The 15,604-nt window shown below is 34.5% G+C and overlaps 2 protein-coding genes across 2 annotated transcripts in view; both read right to left on the bottom strand.

The window, feature by feature from the left end:
• The window catches only part of LOC18041895, a 2,398-nt gene extending 383 nt beyond the window's left edge, over positions 1-2,015 (bottom strand). The window contains exon 1 of the mRNA XM_006432243.2: positions 1,160-2,015. Coding sequence (XP_006432306.2) covers positions 1,160-1,900 — 741 coding nt within the window. The 5' untranslated portion in view covers positions 1,901-2,015. The remainder of the gene's footprint in view (positions 1-1,159) is intronic.
• An 8,643-nt stretch (positions 2,016-10,658) lies between these two features.
• On the bottom strand, positions 10,659-15,347 carry LOC18041896 (pinin). The gene is made up of 10 exons (XM_006432244.2): positions 15,099-15,347; positions 14,906-15,016; positions 14,605-14,670; positions 14,117-14,239; positions 13,915-14,028; positions 12,410-12,481; positions 12,105-12,188; positions 11,881-11,981; positions 11,501-11,585; positions 10,659-11,361 (listed from the first exon to the last, which is right to left on the bottom strand). The coding sequence occupies exons 1-10, from the start codon at positions 15,174-15,176 to the stop codon at positions 10,969-10,971; spliced, it is 1,227 nt and encodes a 408-aa protein (XP_006432307.1). The 5' UTR covers positions 15,177-15,347; the 3' UTR covers positions 10,659-10,968.
• Positions 15,348-15,604: the final 257 nt, after the last annotated feature.

Genomic DNA, 15,604 nt, shown 5'->3' on the forward strand with positions numbered 1-15,604 from the left:
CTCCGGGGGTGCCGCTCCGGGCCACGAAGGTTCACAAATAGCTCATAGAGATCATTGAAACATATTATGCTAGCTAGCAACATTACCTGTCTAGACATTTATATTGCTACATTATACTCAGATCTCAACTACAGTTCAAGTTTTAAAAATGTCTTATCTCGGGGTTCCATTAAGGTACCTATAGACTATTGTACCCAGTAAGGATACATGCTAACCTAGTAGGCATATGGTCAAAAAATCAACAAAAATAAATAAACTCTAATTACTTAACGTTACCACGATATCCTATAACACCTTGATTAAATGATAAAGAAAAAACATTAAAATTCATATAAAAACCAAGCACAAGGCCTTGAAAGGATAAGGAATTGACAAATTGTCCACTTTTTTGGCTCGCACGGGTCCCACGAGTCACCGAAATTGACAATAGTGACTAGCGAAAAACAGAACCAGGACCCTTTTTTCTCCCTAAACATGACCAGACATTTTACCCTTTAATCTCTGGTTGCCAAATCTAACAATCTAAAACTATCAGCATTTTTGGCAATTTGAAAAAAGTCAAGGGGCCATTCAAGCAAAAATAGACAAGCATCAACTAGTAATGATTTTTTTTCGTCAAAACAAATAAATTTAATTAAAAAAATTCGAACTTCCGCTCCACGAAACTGCAAGTCCATTGGTGCATCTATGGATAAAAGGCGCGTAAAAATAAAGCAACTATCAGCAGCACCATTTTTTTAAAAGTAAAACAACAACTTTTATTAATTAATTAATTAATTAATATTATCATTGAAATTTATTTTTAGAAGCTTGAAAAGGAAGATAACAGGCGTACGATAAAACAGGGTTAGTTAAAGGTAACTATATGAAGAAAGGGGGCAAAAGTAGAAAAAATAGAAACAAAAAGGGCAGATGAGCAAATTTGGTAGAACTGAAAAAGGAGAGATCCGAAGGTAAAACATCCTCGTCTGTTAATAATAATAATATAGTAAATAATAATGCGCACATTAGCCAAGAAAAAAAAAAGTAGAAATGGCGACAGCCGATAGTGGGTTTTGCTCAAACAGTGCCGACTCGGCCGCTCAAAACCGCAAAAATAAATAAATAAATAAATTTTTACAGTAATTAACTGAAAATAGATGGGAAAATGGGGGGTGACCTGAACGCCGGGAGAATCGAAGTTCATGACACGGATCTTAGCGCTAACGTCACCAAGGACTCGCAACTCAACGCGGTCGTTTAACGAGGCGTCTTTGATCAAGCTGGCAGCATCGGCCTGCATAAGATTAGCCCGATCGACGGCGATGGTGGCCTCTACGTTTCTGACACTGTGGGCCCCTTGGTAGAAGCCGGGGACAGAGGCCTTCCCCAAGGGAATCCCGCGGTACATGACGGTGAATTTGGACTCGCCGTACTTGATGCCGACCTTGTTCGGATTGGCGGCGGTGAAGAGAAGGTGGATGGTGAGGGAGAGTGAAGCTGACGTGGCGGCAATGGTGGTGCTGGGGTCCACGGAGGAGGTGGGGTTGGGTGTAGAGATGCCCATGTACTGGACGCCGACTTGTTGGAGATCGAATTGGGGTTTTTTAGGTTTGACGGCGAGGAAGATGATTAAGACGACGGCGAGGATTAGGAGGGCGATGAATGAGAAGAGGAGGAAGAGGCAGCAGCAGCAGCCTCTGAAGGAGGCTGAAGAGGAAGACGACGTCGTTGGGTAGTACTGGTGGTGGTCGTGATGGTGGTGGTATTGTGATTGTGGTTGCAGTGGTGGTGGTGGTGGAGGATGAGGGCGGCGTTGGTGGTGGTGGGTCCCGTTGGGTTGGGTTTGAGGTGGCATTTTGGGTTGTGAAGAAGAAGACGGCGTCGTAGCAGCCATCTCTCTCTCTCGTTCTCTGCTCATTGTGCCACTGTGAGTGAGGGGTGTGTGAATAGCAATACTTCTTTGCCAAAAGGAGACGAGAGAGAGAAATGGAGAGAATGGTGGTGGGTGACTTTGCTTGACAGTGCGGACTTGCAAATTAAATTATGTGTTTTTATTTTCTATTTTATTTATTTTGTTGGTCCTTTATTCTTTTTCGTAATTTTACAATTTTACGGCTATACCGCTAAGCCTATAATGTTATGTAATAATAAAAATAATAATATAGTCTGAGGTGTGTGTTACTTGTGGCCTTGTGGGCCTATGGAATGTGGCTAAGTACAAAAATATGTCGTAATGTCTCTTTTTTTTTTCCCCTCTATTAGGGTTGATAAGCCGTAATAATAATAATAATAATTTATGAAAATTAGCACTGACCACTTACTTTATAAGAGATTATTATCTTTTTTTTTTCTTTAGCATTGTTTGATGGCAATCCTAATTACTCTTTTTTTTTCCTTATGTAAGCGAATTTGAATATTATATTTTTAATGGAAAATTTAATTAATTAATTAATTAATTAGTACTCACATACAACGATTAATGTGTAACAAATGTAACAGAATAAAAATGTCTCTTTTGCATTGATTTATTTAAGAAGTAAAAATGGTCCCGATTTCACCATTGTACTTTGTGCTTTAATGGAAGTTGTATAAAAAAGTTTGCTCTCAATTTTAAGATAAACGAAGACTAAAGGACGAGACTTATGTTTCTTGAATCTATTTTGATAAGATTAATAATACTTTCTAAAAAGAACGTTAAGTGGTTTTGTATTTTATGTTATTTTAGATATTACACTTCATCATTAAAAAAAAAAGGGACCAATATTTTCCGGGTGTTAATTGCCTAAAGTATTAAGTGAAAACGTTTTCGTTATTTTAACAAGTGACACTTTTGGTCTGATAATATGATGTTAGATGGGCATATTATAATTTACCCGAAAGATTTCATTTTAAAACTTTTTATATTATCGGTCTAATTTTTTTATTAATATTAAATTAATTTAGAATGAATTTAAATTTTCTCTAGACTTATTTGAGCACGTCAAACATTTTATAATTGTATTTTATCAATTAAACGAGGAAATAGAATCGCGCTTCGCGCGACTTTGAAAAAAGAATTTAGTATTATCATTTTTTTCTTGCTTTGCACTTGATGAAACTAATAAAAAAATATGAATTGATTTTTTTTTAAAGATGAGACAATCTTATAAAACTAATGTTATTTATGAAAATTAACTTTTTTGGTTAACTTAAAAAATATATATTAATGTGTATAGTATGAGTGTACAAACCTCATAGTTTTTGTAGTTGTTGATAAGCTCCAAATTAAATTTTATAACTGAAGATCCTTAGCAATGTGTCGAATTATAAAAGAAATAAATAAAATACATATAAAGGCTTTTGTAAGTTACTTTACATTGTTTGTAACTGAGTAGGTGACCTTATACCACTTGACTTTTTTATTTGTGTTTATGAAGAGGTGGGGTGTGAGGAAAAGAAAAAAAATATTTTTCTTAAGAATTAGAACAAATAATTCGGCAATAATTCAAGGAATTGAAGTTGTTCATTCTACATTACAATTTGATTTAGAGTGATTTTCATTAATTTTTCTTTTACATTAATTATTTTAACCGCCAAGTACTGTTGTTTATTCTATTGCATAAGTGAGAAGATGCTTGGGCTATCTAAACATATTTTCTAATTAATTTTTCTTGTGAATATGTTGAATAATCTCTAAGGGCTATACCCTTTTTCATTGTACTTTTAATGGTTTTTCTTCAACAAATATTGGATGTATTTATTGAAAAAGAAAATTAAAAATTAGGTAATAACTAAAAAGATTAGTGAAGTCAAACTGTCGATCGTTTATTATGATAAAACAATAACTAAAAAATAAAATATAGTCATAGTTTTCTTGGTTATATTCAATTCACTAATATGTTAGAACTTTTATATCTCTTTTTTTTCCAACCAGCTCCAATGATTTCAATATCACCCACACCACATAAACTTCCGACAATATCTGTAATATCATGGAAAAATAACATAAATATGTTAAAACATAAGTATCAATAATATCTAATATACACTTAAAGATTAACAAACATTAATAATTAAAATAAATACTTGAGAGGATTGTGTTTAGCATTCACATGTAAATCAATCAAATTCGGAGATACGAATTGGAATCCATTAATCTGAATCTTAATAGTTCATTCTTCTAACCTCTTAAACGTAGTTATAACCAATAAAGTAATCTTATACTGATTTGAAAGTGGTCTGTACTCACCAAGAGTTGAAACAACTTTTAAACTATTGACACTGTATAAAGAACCCTCACTCAACATGTGTCTAAACCTTATCACTAAATTTTTCTTGATTCTTGCATGCATTAAATTTTCCTATGAAAAAAAAATGCTACATTAAGTGTAAAATAATTGGGAAAAAAATTAGAAAAAACAATAGGAGAAAGAATTTTTTATACAACATTTCTATCAATAAAAATCATGTCCATACTAATCAATTTTTCATTCTTCTTGTTGTTAACAGACTCTCACATCCTACAAAGTCTAACCCTTATCATCCAACTATCTCCATCATTATTCAATTCATGAAAAAAAGAGTACTTCATGAAGCACAAAATACTAAAAATTCAAATAAGTCAAATAATAAAAACACAAAAATCTTTCTAAAGAGGATATTGGTTAAATAATTTAAAAAAACCAAATATAACAAATCTTAAATACTTAGTGTTTAGAGAGTTTGAAGAAACCAAAAGGCAGTATATATAATAAGAAAAATTTACTTTCTTAATCTCTTTAATATAATAAGAAAATGTAAACCAAAGAGCGTATATATAATAGCTATTAGCAAATCAAATTGATAAAAGATTACTAATATATATGAAAACCGTTCCTCCCTCTTTGCTAAAGATTATATTGTTATTAGTTTAACACAATCACTTTAGAAGTCATTGTTTCACACAAAACTAAGTTCTATTAATTTGAATCACTAGCAATTGAGCACTAAATCTTTTTGAACCCCCAAAAAGTCCTTTGCAAGATGTGTAACAAATAGACAGAACTTTAGATAAAAGGATTAAATCTGCTCAAAGTGATTTCAGAGGTGATTGTAAATCATTATAGACTTAATTGACTTGAGTCACATGCTTCTTATGCATGACTTTCTATTACATTAATGCTTTCATGTTTCTTTATTAGTCTGCATGATTCTTTATTGAGAACCTTTTAACAAGGTTTTGCTAGAAAATGTATTGGAGAAGTTTGGATTGGTCACTTTTATATTATAATCAAAAATCACCTTTAGTTATTTTTTAAATTTATCATACTTTATAAATATTACAGTGTCTACTAAAACTTTGAATTTATATATTTATAATACAAGCCATAAGTCTACCAAACATAGCTCAGTAATCTTTGCCAACTAGAAATGAAAGTTACATTTATGACCACTAATATCTATGAAACTAAATTGTTAAAGTGTGACCTTTAAAACTAGGTTCCAGAGAAAGTGTCGACATGTCGGTTTGTTGAATAAGTGCTTATTGACTTGTTAGTTCTTAGCTAAACAACATGTCGTTGGAATAAAGGATGTTGTAGATGACAAATCAGCTAAGCTCCTTTAGGAAGCATGAGTGTATCACGTGCATATACTTATACAGCTTAGCATGAAACGACGATTGTGAAGGGCGTTTTGATATCACTTATTCACGACACAAAATAGTCAAGTATCTAAGTCTGTTAAAGCTATTAATTAGAGTGGGAAATTTTTGGGTTCAGTTGCAACAGACCCTGGTCACAGTTGGTGTTGAGGAATCTTTCCAGAATCCTCTAAGGGTCATATATAGCTTGTATCTTCTTCATGAGGCTTGTATCTTGAAATTAGTGAATGAATAAAAATCTGCAGCTCTGTTCTTCAGTGGATGTAGGCTGCTCCAGCCAAACCACTTAAACATTTTTGTCCTTTCATTGATTGTTTTTGTGAAGTGTATTCTCTGTGTTTGTGTTGATTTGTTAGTTTCTTTAATTGAGGTTTAGAGAGTTAAGATTGATCTTGGTGTTTCTTAATCGGTGTCAGAGTTGGTCTTGGATCAACAAATTGGTATCAGAGTCTGATTTCTGATTTTTGATTCAAGAAATGGCAACATCCAAGTTTGAGGTGGAGAAATTCACTAGCGAAAATGATTTTCATCTTTGGAGGCTCAAGATGAGAGTACTATTGGTTCATTAAGGTTTAGAAGAGACATTGAGAGAGCCAAGAACTGGCAAGAAACCAAGCAAGTTCACTGATGAAAAATTACATGATGCTCCGGATAAGGCTCATAGCACCTTAATCTTAAGCCTTAGAGATAGAGTGCTTAGGGAGTTGGGAGATCAAATAAGTGCCGCAGGCCTCTAGAAGAAGTTATAAGACTTATACACCAAAAAGTCCCTAACCAAGAGATTTTTTACAAAGAATAGGTTGTATACTCTGCAGATGGAGGAAGGTAGCTCGTTAGCAAATCACATTGATAATTTTAACAGGATTATTCTTGATCTTGAAGACATCAATGTGAAATTGGAAGACGAGGACGAAGCAATCATCATGTTATCATCTTTGCCACCATCCTACGAGCATTTTGTTGGCACATTGTTATATGAGAGGCAATCGATAACTATGGCAGATGTAAAAGACTCACTTAGTTCTAAAGAAGTCACAAAGAAGGCAGAAACAAAAGATGGAGAAGGTCTTATGGCAAGGGGAAGACCTAAGAAGAGAGAAAACAATAAAGGGAAGAAAAATGGGAAAATCTAAGTCTAAGGATAAGGTCTTGAAATGCTTCCATTGTCATAAGAAGGGCTTTTCAAGAGGGACTGTCCAGATAGAAAGAACAAGAGCAAAGAAGGGCATGGAAAGAAAGCAGATGCTGCTATTGCATCCGAAGATGAAGGCTATGACTTAGTTGGTGTCCTTTTGGCTTATGAAACTCAGACAAATAGTAAGTGGATTCTTGATTTTGGATGTTTATATCACATGTGCCCTGACCAAAGTCTTTTTACTACCTATAATCGTTTTAATGGAGGAGAGGTACTGATGGGGAATAACTCACTATATAAGGTAGTTGGGTTAGAGACCATTAGATTTAAGATGTTTGATGAGATGATTAGACAATTAAGAGAGGTAAGGCATGTTCCTGATCTTAAAAGGAATCTAATATCTGTAGGCACTCTAGATCAAGTTGGCAGCTCCATTATGGTGGAATATGGTGTAATGAAGATAATTAGAGGGTCCATTGTGATAATGAAGGGGAATAAGCACAATGATTTATATGTGCTTCAAGGCATTGCTGTAACTGGAGATGTCAGTGTTTCATCAAGTAGTCTGGGTTTAGATAAGACTCTTATATGGCATTTAAGATTGGAACATATGAGTAAGAAGGAGCTAAGAGTGTTAGAAAAATAGGGAGTCTTTGGGGATGATAAGTTGGGGTCTCTTGAGTTTTGTGAGGTTTGTGTCCTAGGTAAATCTTGTAGAACTAGTTTCAAGACTGCAGTGCATAACACAAAAGGGACCTTAGCTACATCCATTCTGATTTGTGGGGGCTAGTATAGACGATTTCTCTAGGTGGAGCTAAATATTTCATTTCCTTTATACATGATTATTCCAGAATGGTTTGGGTGTATGTCTTAAAGAGAAAGGATGAAGTCTTTGAGAAGTTTAAGCAATGAAAAGCATTGGTTGAGACTCAAAGTGGTAAGAAAGTTAAGAGGCTAAGAACTAACAATAGGTTAGAGTTTTGTAACCAACAATTTGAAGTGTGAGGTTTAAAACTGGGTTCCAGAGAAAGTATCAACTTGTCGGTTTGTTGAATAAGTGCTGATTGACTTGTTAGTTCTTAGCTAAACAACATGTCGTTGGAATAAAGGATGTTGTAGATGACAAATCAGCTAAGCTCCTTTAGGAAGCATGTGTGTATCACGTGCATATACTTATACAGCTTAGCATGAAACGACGATTGTGAAGGGCGTATTGATATCACTTATTCACGGCACAAGATTGTCACGTGTCTAAGGCTGTTAATTAGAGTGGGAAATTTATGGGTTCAGTTGCAACAGACCCTGGTCACAGCTGGTGTTGAGGAATCTTTCCAGAATCCTCTAAGGGTCGTATAAATAACTTGTATCTTCTTCATGAGGCTTGTATCTTGAAATTAGTGAATGAATAAAAAATCTATAGCTCTGTTCTTTAGTGGATGTAGGTTGCTCCAGCCGAACCACTTAAACCTTTTTATCCTTTAATTGATTGTTTCTGTAAAGTGTATTCTCTGTGTGTGTTGATTTGTTAGTTTCTTTAATCGAGATTCAGAGAGTTAAGATTGATCTTGGTGTTTCTTGATCGGTGTCGGAGCTGGTCTCGGATCAACATAAATTTATCTCATCCAAGTTTATGGGGGAAAAAAAATTGTTAATGCATCTTTGTGACTCGAGCTCATACCCTCAATCTAGTTGGCTAACTTAGTTATACTAAATTTTAGCAATTGGTTTAATGGTAAAACTATTTTAACCCAAATACATATGAAATTTCTGCTATCTACACACTCTGAATCAATAAACAAAGTTCTTAGAAATAGGCTTGCAATACCTTTTTTTTTTTTTTTTTTTTTCTTTTTTGGATGAGTTGAAAGATTTAACATATGAAGAAGTTTTCCAATTCCTATTTCTCATCTCTACGGAAAGTTTAATTTGAAAGCAGTATGGAAAGAAACTCTCAAAAAGGAAAAAAAGAAACTCTATAAATTACTTAGCTTTTAAGGGATAGCTTTTTCTTTTGACAGAAAAAAATTGAAAATATATAAAGAGAATTAATTAATATTCGATTCTCACTTGGGTGTTCATGCACGAAAAATTTGCTTCTCAATTGAGATTTGGAGTTGGCATTTGCTTTTGTCTTGATATTCTTATGAAAGCTGTACTTTTTTTCTGTGGTTGCTTCTACATTTTGGTCCGCAATTAGCTTTCACTTACAAAAATATAGAGATTAAAGAAAACAAATGGAAACTGGGTTTTGTACCAAGAAAAATTGGCGGCAAAAGCCAAAAAAAAAAAAAGCACTTGTGGTTCCAATCAAGTTGGGTATTAGAAGCCATTTTACTAATGCAAGAGAAAATTCGAAAACCAGTTAGAAATCTGATTTCAATTTTATGCAAGTCCTTTTGTGTTGCCAGATTTGACCAAATTTCTAAAAGTCGTTGGAATTACCGGTTATAATTTCTTTACTTTTATAATTTAGATCATGATTTCTTTTGGCAGATGATATTTCATTTCAATATTGTCGCATGTACAAACTCTATTTATATTAACCGATCAGTCAAAAAATATATATTCAAATAATTCTATAATAAGGATATACTTATCTCAATGAAAGAGAATGCCATTAAAATTGAAATAATTACATATTTTAATATACTAGTTGGTAAAAATAATACACCATTTGCAATAGAAATATGTATTTTTCATATTTTCTTAGTATCATCAACTTGTTAAAGTGATCCCCCTAAAAAATGGATGTGAGATACTAGCCTATGTATCGAAATCCTAGGGAGATTTGATTCATTTCAACTTAAAGAATTCGTAATGTTAAGGACTTTGATAGCTAAAAATAGATAATCCTTTCTGCATGTCTTTGTCTCTATTGCATTTTATCTCATAATATCTCATTTTATTGTTCATATTTTAGTAGGTAATTCATACTCCAGTCTTTGCTTCTTTTGCATTTCATCCACTCATATCTCATTTTATCGTTAATAGCTGTGAGTAGATCCAGTCTGTAGTCATGAAACTATTTCGAATTAGCTAATTAAGAACTCTCAAAATGAACCCGTTTATCAATTTGTACAAAACATGGATTTATACCATTAGTCTCTTTTTATTATGATATTCACTTAAAACCATTTAAGAAACTTTAATCGGTACGTTAAGGCCTTTAGTAGAAGAGGTTTATGGCAAAACATGCAAAAATAAAAATTAAATCCAGTCCACTGAGGTAGCGAATTTTTCACTAGTGATAAAATTGTAATATAGCAATGCAGGGCCAAAAACAAAATATACCTTTGTTCAATAATAGTTTTTTTTTCCATTTTTTTTTAAATTTTAAGTAGCCCTCAGTCATTTACACTGCTTTTATTATCTGTAAAATTTCTAAAACAGGCTTCAATCCATATCAGCTTTGGGATGCCCACTAACATGCAGCACAAAGAAAAAGAAAACACTGACCACTCAAATCGGATAACGGCAACTTCGCAAGAGAAAGATGGTGTCCACTCTTTGAAGCTTCCAAATAATGCCCTAACAACAGAGGCTTGGTGAAAAGGTAAACATCCAAAATTCATCTGTTACAGTTCAAAAATGAACTGTCTGCTATGAACAGCCCAATTACAAAATTTTACTCAAAATATTCAACTACTCGTTTGATTGTATTGTATTCACGATTATTGATTGATAACACTGACTGTGATTGATAACACTGACTGTGAAAGTGATAGCACCAACTCTCACGACTGATAGACGACATACCCTATCATATAAATAACATAAATGAATAGTATAATACCAGTGCAAATGCAGACTAGTACATTGTATAAGGATTGCACGTCAAACTAGAAACAAAACAAACAACAAATGTTCCATGATCATAAAGACATTCGTAATATCACTTTGCACGTGCCGTTTCTATAGTAATAACATAGCTTGACCTTCCATTGATGCCAATATTGCTCACCAGCAATAATCAACATTCACGGTTTTAGTAAAATTAAAACTACATAAACATAGCAGATGACACCATATAAATCATTAGAAGATAAACGCAGGTATGAGTAATGTAAGAGAAATAACTTCACCCAAAAAATGCAACACCCATTTAAATATAACTGAAAAAAGAAAAGAAAAAAAAAACCTACAAGGGACAGGTAAACACGTACAAAATACCAAAAATGTCTAACCAAGGGAACTCGAGAGAGGGCATTGTGGACTGGCTCTGCAGATGGCTTCAATTACCACTTTCTATAATCTCAGGAGGTGGACTCGAATTACCAGCTTCCAGCTTAGCAGTTTCATCGACTCTTCTGCTATCATCAACCACCAACACATCATCCATCATGTCATCTTCTCCAACATTGATATCTTCCACATCATCCTCATCTTCATTGTTGCTTCCACCAGGAATTTTTCTCGGTTTGGGACCATGCTCAAGCCTGTGGGTATCCAATTCTTTGTCCATTGTTTCCTGCAAGTTCAACATATCATTGTTTGCTTTCCTAGCTTTTCTTGCATTTTGCCACCTCTCCATTTCCTTTTCAACATTGGCAACATACTGCTCCTCGATCTGCTTCTGATATTCAGACAGTTTTTCTCTTGTTGCAGCTTTCCACTCTAAAAATTCCTGTTTTTGAGCATTGATGAATGTATATGTGAGATCTTAATTGCAGTTACAAGCTCCATTAATACAAGCAAACTACTTTGCAGTATAGACAATTTTCTCAATATGGCTCAACAAAAGACTCATCAGAAAAACAGCTCACCTGTTCCTTACGCTGCTCAAGTAAAGTTGTATCTTCCTCCAATGGTTTAGTAGGTAAATAATAGATTGGGGGCTCTGTTTTGGTCCTGGAAATCACAACCAAAAACAAATAAAAAATGAGTAAAGGATAGTCTTTCTAAGAACTCCGAACTTCTATAAAAGATCCTGCAAAGAAGCAGGGGATATTTACTTTTCTAGTTGCTTAATACTACTATGCACATGAACAGAAACTTATCTTTGTCTCAATAAAATTGTGAATATGGACACTTTTGGACCAAAATTAAAAATAACCTGCAGAAAAAATGTTTACATAGCAAGATTAGGTTTGAATGTAATCAACAGCATAAAAATATTTGAACTAACTACCAGTGAGGTGAATACCTTATGAAATTGCTAAGTTTTTTATGATGCTCACTCCACCGAAGAAATAGCAATTCCAACTTCTTCTCTTCGGCCTTGGCTGCAACACGAGCCCTGAGAATCTGATGTAGAAAAAGAAAAACAAAAACAGGAGTAAGAATCAATCATTTGCTTTAGCCTTAAGAACATGCAGATCCATTTAAGGTTTTATTGAAGGAAATTATAGTAATCTATTGACAACCAACCAGATCTCTCTTCCTCTTTTCAGCAATTTGCTCACGTTCTTGTTGCCTCAGCCTTTCACTTTCTTCACGTGCTCTTTGCTCGGCCTAAGAAAGTTTGGGATGACCAATAGGTGTTCATGTAATCAAACTCAAAAATTTCCAGAAATTTTAGAGTGATATAACAAAAAATTCATAGCCTATGGTCCATTTCAACAATGGTTGCCTGCAAAGCTATAACTCCTCACATAGAAACAATCATTTGGATAGTTTCCACCAATTACTAGTTGCTTTTATTTCAATGAAGTTATGAGCTGACGTGTTCTTACTCTTTGCAAAGCACTTGACCTCTGCCTGTATGCCTCTGATCCTGAAAGTTGCATATCTTCTTTCCTGAATTTCTGGAAGAGTTTCATGAAAACAGAAGGGGGGAGGAAAAAAAAACAGTAAGATGCGAGAAAATTACAGACAGTAATAAATTCAGATAAGCAGTTATTTTTCCTTTTTTTACACATTGGCAATTAAAATGCAACAACATATGACTTCCCAAAAATTCAGAATGAGAAGCAGTGACATATTTTCCTCACTACAATCCAAACAGTTGAAACTACTTATGAACTTGCGTAGTTTTAAAATGCTAATTATTTTAATGTTACAACTTCACTGATCTCTCTGCCTAGGTTTATGCAAAAGAGATCCTTGTACATAATAAAAGCATCTCACCACCAGAATCTAAGCTTGGAAAACAATTCAGAGAACTTTTCATATAAGATCACTGCCAGTCTAGCCTTCAAAAACCTAGCAAAGCCTAGATAAAAGCACAGTTGATTCAATGCACTTTGAAAAGACTTCTCAGAAACTATCCTAGTGCAAGCAAATAATCAGTTGCAACTATGGACCATTTATATACATTTTCTTTCCTGCGTCCAAAGTTACCCAGATGCTTTTCCAGGGAGTGCCTGCATTGGATCCTACTGAAAATATTACCAGGATGTTGGACACTTCATTTTGATGGAAAGCTTTTATTCAATCTCAAAAATGCCCATGTTGGATACTCTGCCATGACAGTAGTATAATAGGCCATGTAACACAGACCATGTCATGGATTTGAATAACATGATTTCCTAAAATCAATATGAATTCTCTTTGCTTCTGATTCTTGCATTTGAACTATATACTCATTCTTTAAGTCTTTTCCTCAAAATTTAGTTACAATTGAGACTTCCTATCTTGTTTATTCATAGTCGTTAGCAGTTAACACACTGTGTCTTACCTTCTACAAACATGAGAGCTAAGACTGTCATGGGTACAAAAGTAACCCTCTAATCATCCAGATAGATTCCAGCAAGAGATGAATATAAGCAGCAACGGTACAATATTAACTGCTGACAGACGATTCTATGAAAATCGCACCTTTGATTCATGGGGAATTATCTTTATTCATTTAAGATAACGCCATCTCAATTAAGGGGTAACATTACAGATACTCCATATGATCATCTTCTTTATCTATCCAAACCAGAAAAAAAAAAAATGCATATAGTCCTAGCCATTTTTTGCTTAGACAAAAATATGCCTTCAATCCAAATGTAATAGTAGAAAATTTGAATGAATACTTCCTAAAAGAATTTTAGAGCATTTCATCATGATATCACTTGTCACACCCCACGTACATAATAATTGCTGTTTAGTTCATAAACAACAATATGTTTAAATGAATATTTAATACCATAAACACCTGTAAAATTAAATTCAGTTCAATTCCATGTAATGCATATATCATTTTCGGTCGATTCAATTGGAATTACAATTTATTTAGCTGCTTAACACATACCTCCAAAGTGCCCAAAAGTTGCCCTAGCATCCGTTTATTTCTATTAACCAAGCTTGGATCCTCATTCTTTGGCAAAACCCTAGGAATATGCTCCACTACTGGTGCTGCATTATCCTGAAAAATAAAACAACAATCAGAACATTAATATATATAGTTGCACATCAATACAGTTCAATAAAACAAGAAAGAGTATCAAATTAACCATGTTTGCTGCTTTCTGATGGCCATCCCTCCTAGGCCAGCCACTCTGATTAGCTGAGTCCGCTCCTTCTATACCAGTATCCTTCACTGATCCTGCATGACCGTCAATCTCTCCATCCTCCAACTTCATTACAAAACAAACATTATTCAGTAAAACACTAGTTAGTCTATCCAATCAAGCAAAATTAAGAGAAAAATATTAATAATAACAAAGCTTTCCTTCAACTGAACCTAACTGTCATGGCTTAAATTTCAGGCCCTTTGCAAATCATTTGGAAAAGAGAAAAAACTGCAAAAGCACACAACACTTAACTGGTATTTCCTCTTCATATATTTTAATTTATTATGAATGAAACAGAGCAGACAATCCAGCATTGATCATGAAACAAGGGCACTCCCCCCCCCCTTATATGAAGCTAAAAACAACAGATGAAAATGAACTCAAATGACTTGGTAATTAACAGATATAATAAATATTCCGGATTCTACCTTGACAACAGCTGACAGAAGTCGCCGCTTGGCTGGAGGTTGTTCTTCCACGTCAGTCCTATCAGCCTGAAATCAACCAAACACAAAAATTCCCATTACAGAAAATTTCATGAATAAGAAAAAAAGACACTCAATTTTACATTTTTTCGAAAACCCAACTAATAAATTCCGAGAAAAAAGAATTACTAATATCCAACAGAGGGGAAAAATCATCATCATCTAAGTGAAAATTTTCATCTGTTATCCCGAGTGGTAGAAATGCATTCAAAGGAACAAAAAAAAAAAGGAATAGAGAAATTACGGGACGAGCAAAGCCACGTTGACGGGCACCGGTAGCGGGGAAATTGCGGGGGCCCGGTCCCGATAATGCTCCCCGACGAAGTCCTCTAGGATCTTTAAGCCTCTCTGTAATCTAACGAATTTTCAACAAAACAAAATTAAATAAAATAATACAAAAACGCATACCTTTTAAAAATTAAAAAAAAAAAAGGAACCTCGCGCTGCTGGCGGTGAAGCTCGTCTATTTCTCGTTGGAGCTGTTCGGCACTCTTCTCCACAGCCGTGCTTCCCATTTGGGTTTCTTTTGATTTCAACAATAACTTCTTCGCTGTCTTAGTTGAGACGAACCGAACGAGATTAGAAAACCCTTGAAGTCTTGAACAGAGAGTAGTTTAGAGTGGAGGAGAAAACAAGCAACAGATGCGGCCGAGGCTCTGTGCCTTTTGTTTTGGTTCTAGATTCAGTGCTGTGGGCTCCGATAAGCAGAAAAAGGCCTATTGCATCATGGGTGCTATTTGTCCACAACTATAATCCTAAATAACCTCCATAGATATGACTAGTGGGCCCAGACCTACCTTTACACTTGTCTGTGTGGTTGCAACACAGCTCAGTCCACGATTGTCCGAGATGACCAGGTGGAGTGATCCCTTGGGCGGTAGCAGTGGGCCAATACTCTTGGTCCACGAGTTGTGCCTGATCTGACATAGGCATGCCGGCACAC

The sequence above is a fragment of the Citrus clementina genome, unplaced genomic scaffold (assembly GCF_000493195.1).
Source record: "Citrus clementina cultivar Clemenules unplaced genomic scaffold, Citrus_clementina_v1.0 scaffold_5, whole genome shotgun sequence".
Taxonomy (NCBI): domain Eukaryota; kingdom Viridiplantae; phylum Streptophyta; class Magnoliopsida; order Sapindales; family Rutaceae; genus Citrus; species Citrus x clementina.

Bases quoted from the DNA above. Each gene is read 5' to 3' on its own strand.
- LOC18041896 (XM_006432244.2), bottom strand. From the start codon at position 15,176: ATGGGAAGCACGGCTGTGGAGAAGAGTGCCGAACAGCTCCAACGAGAA. The intron at 14,671-14,905 runs GTAATTTCTCTA...GGTTGATTTCAG, and splicing joins AACGTGGCTTTGCTCGTCCC to GCTGATAGGACTGACGTGGA. The intron at 11,586-11,880 runs GTATTCACCTCA...TGTGATTTCCAG, and splicing joins AAACTTAGCAATTTCATAAG to GACCAAAACAGAGCCCCCAA.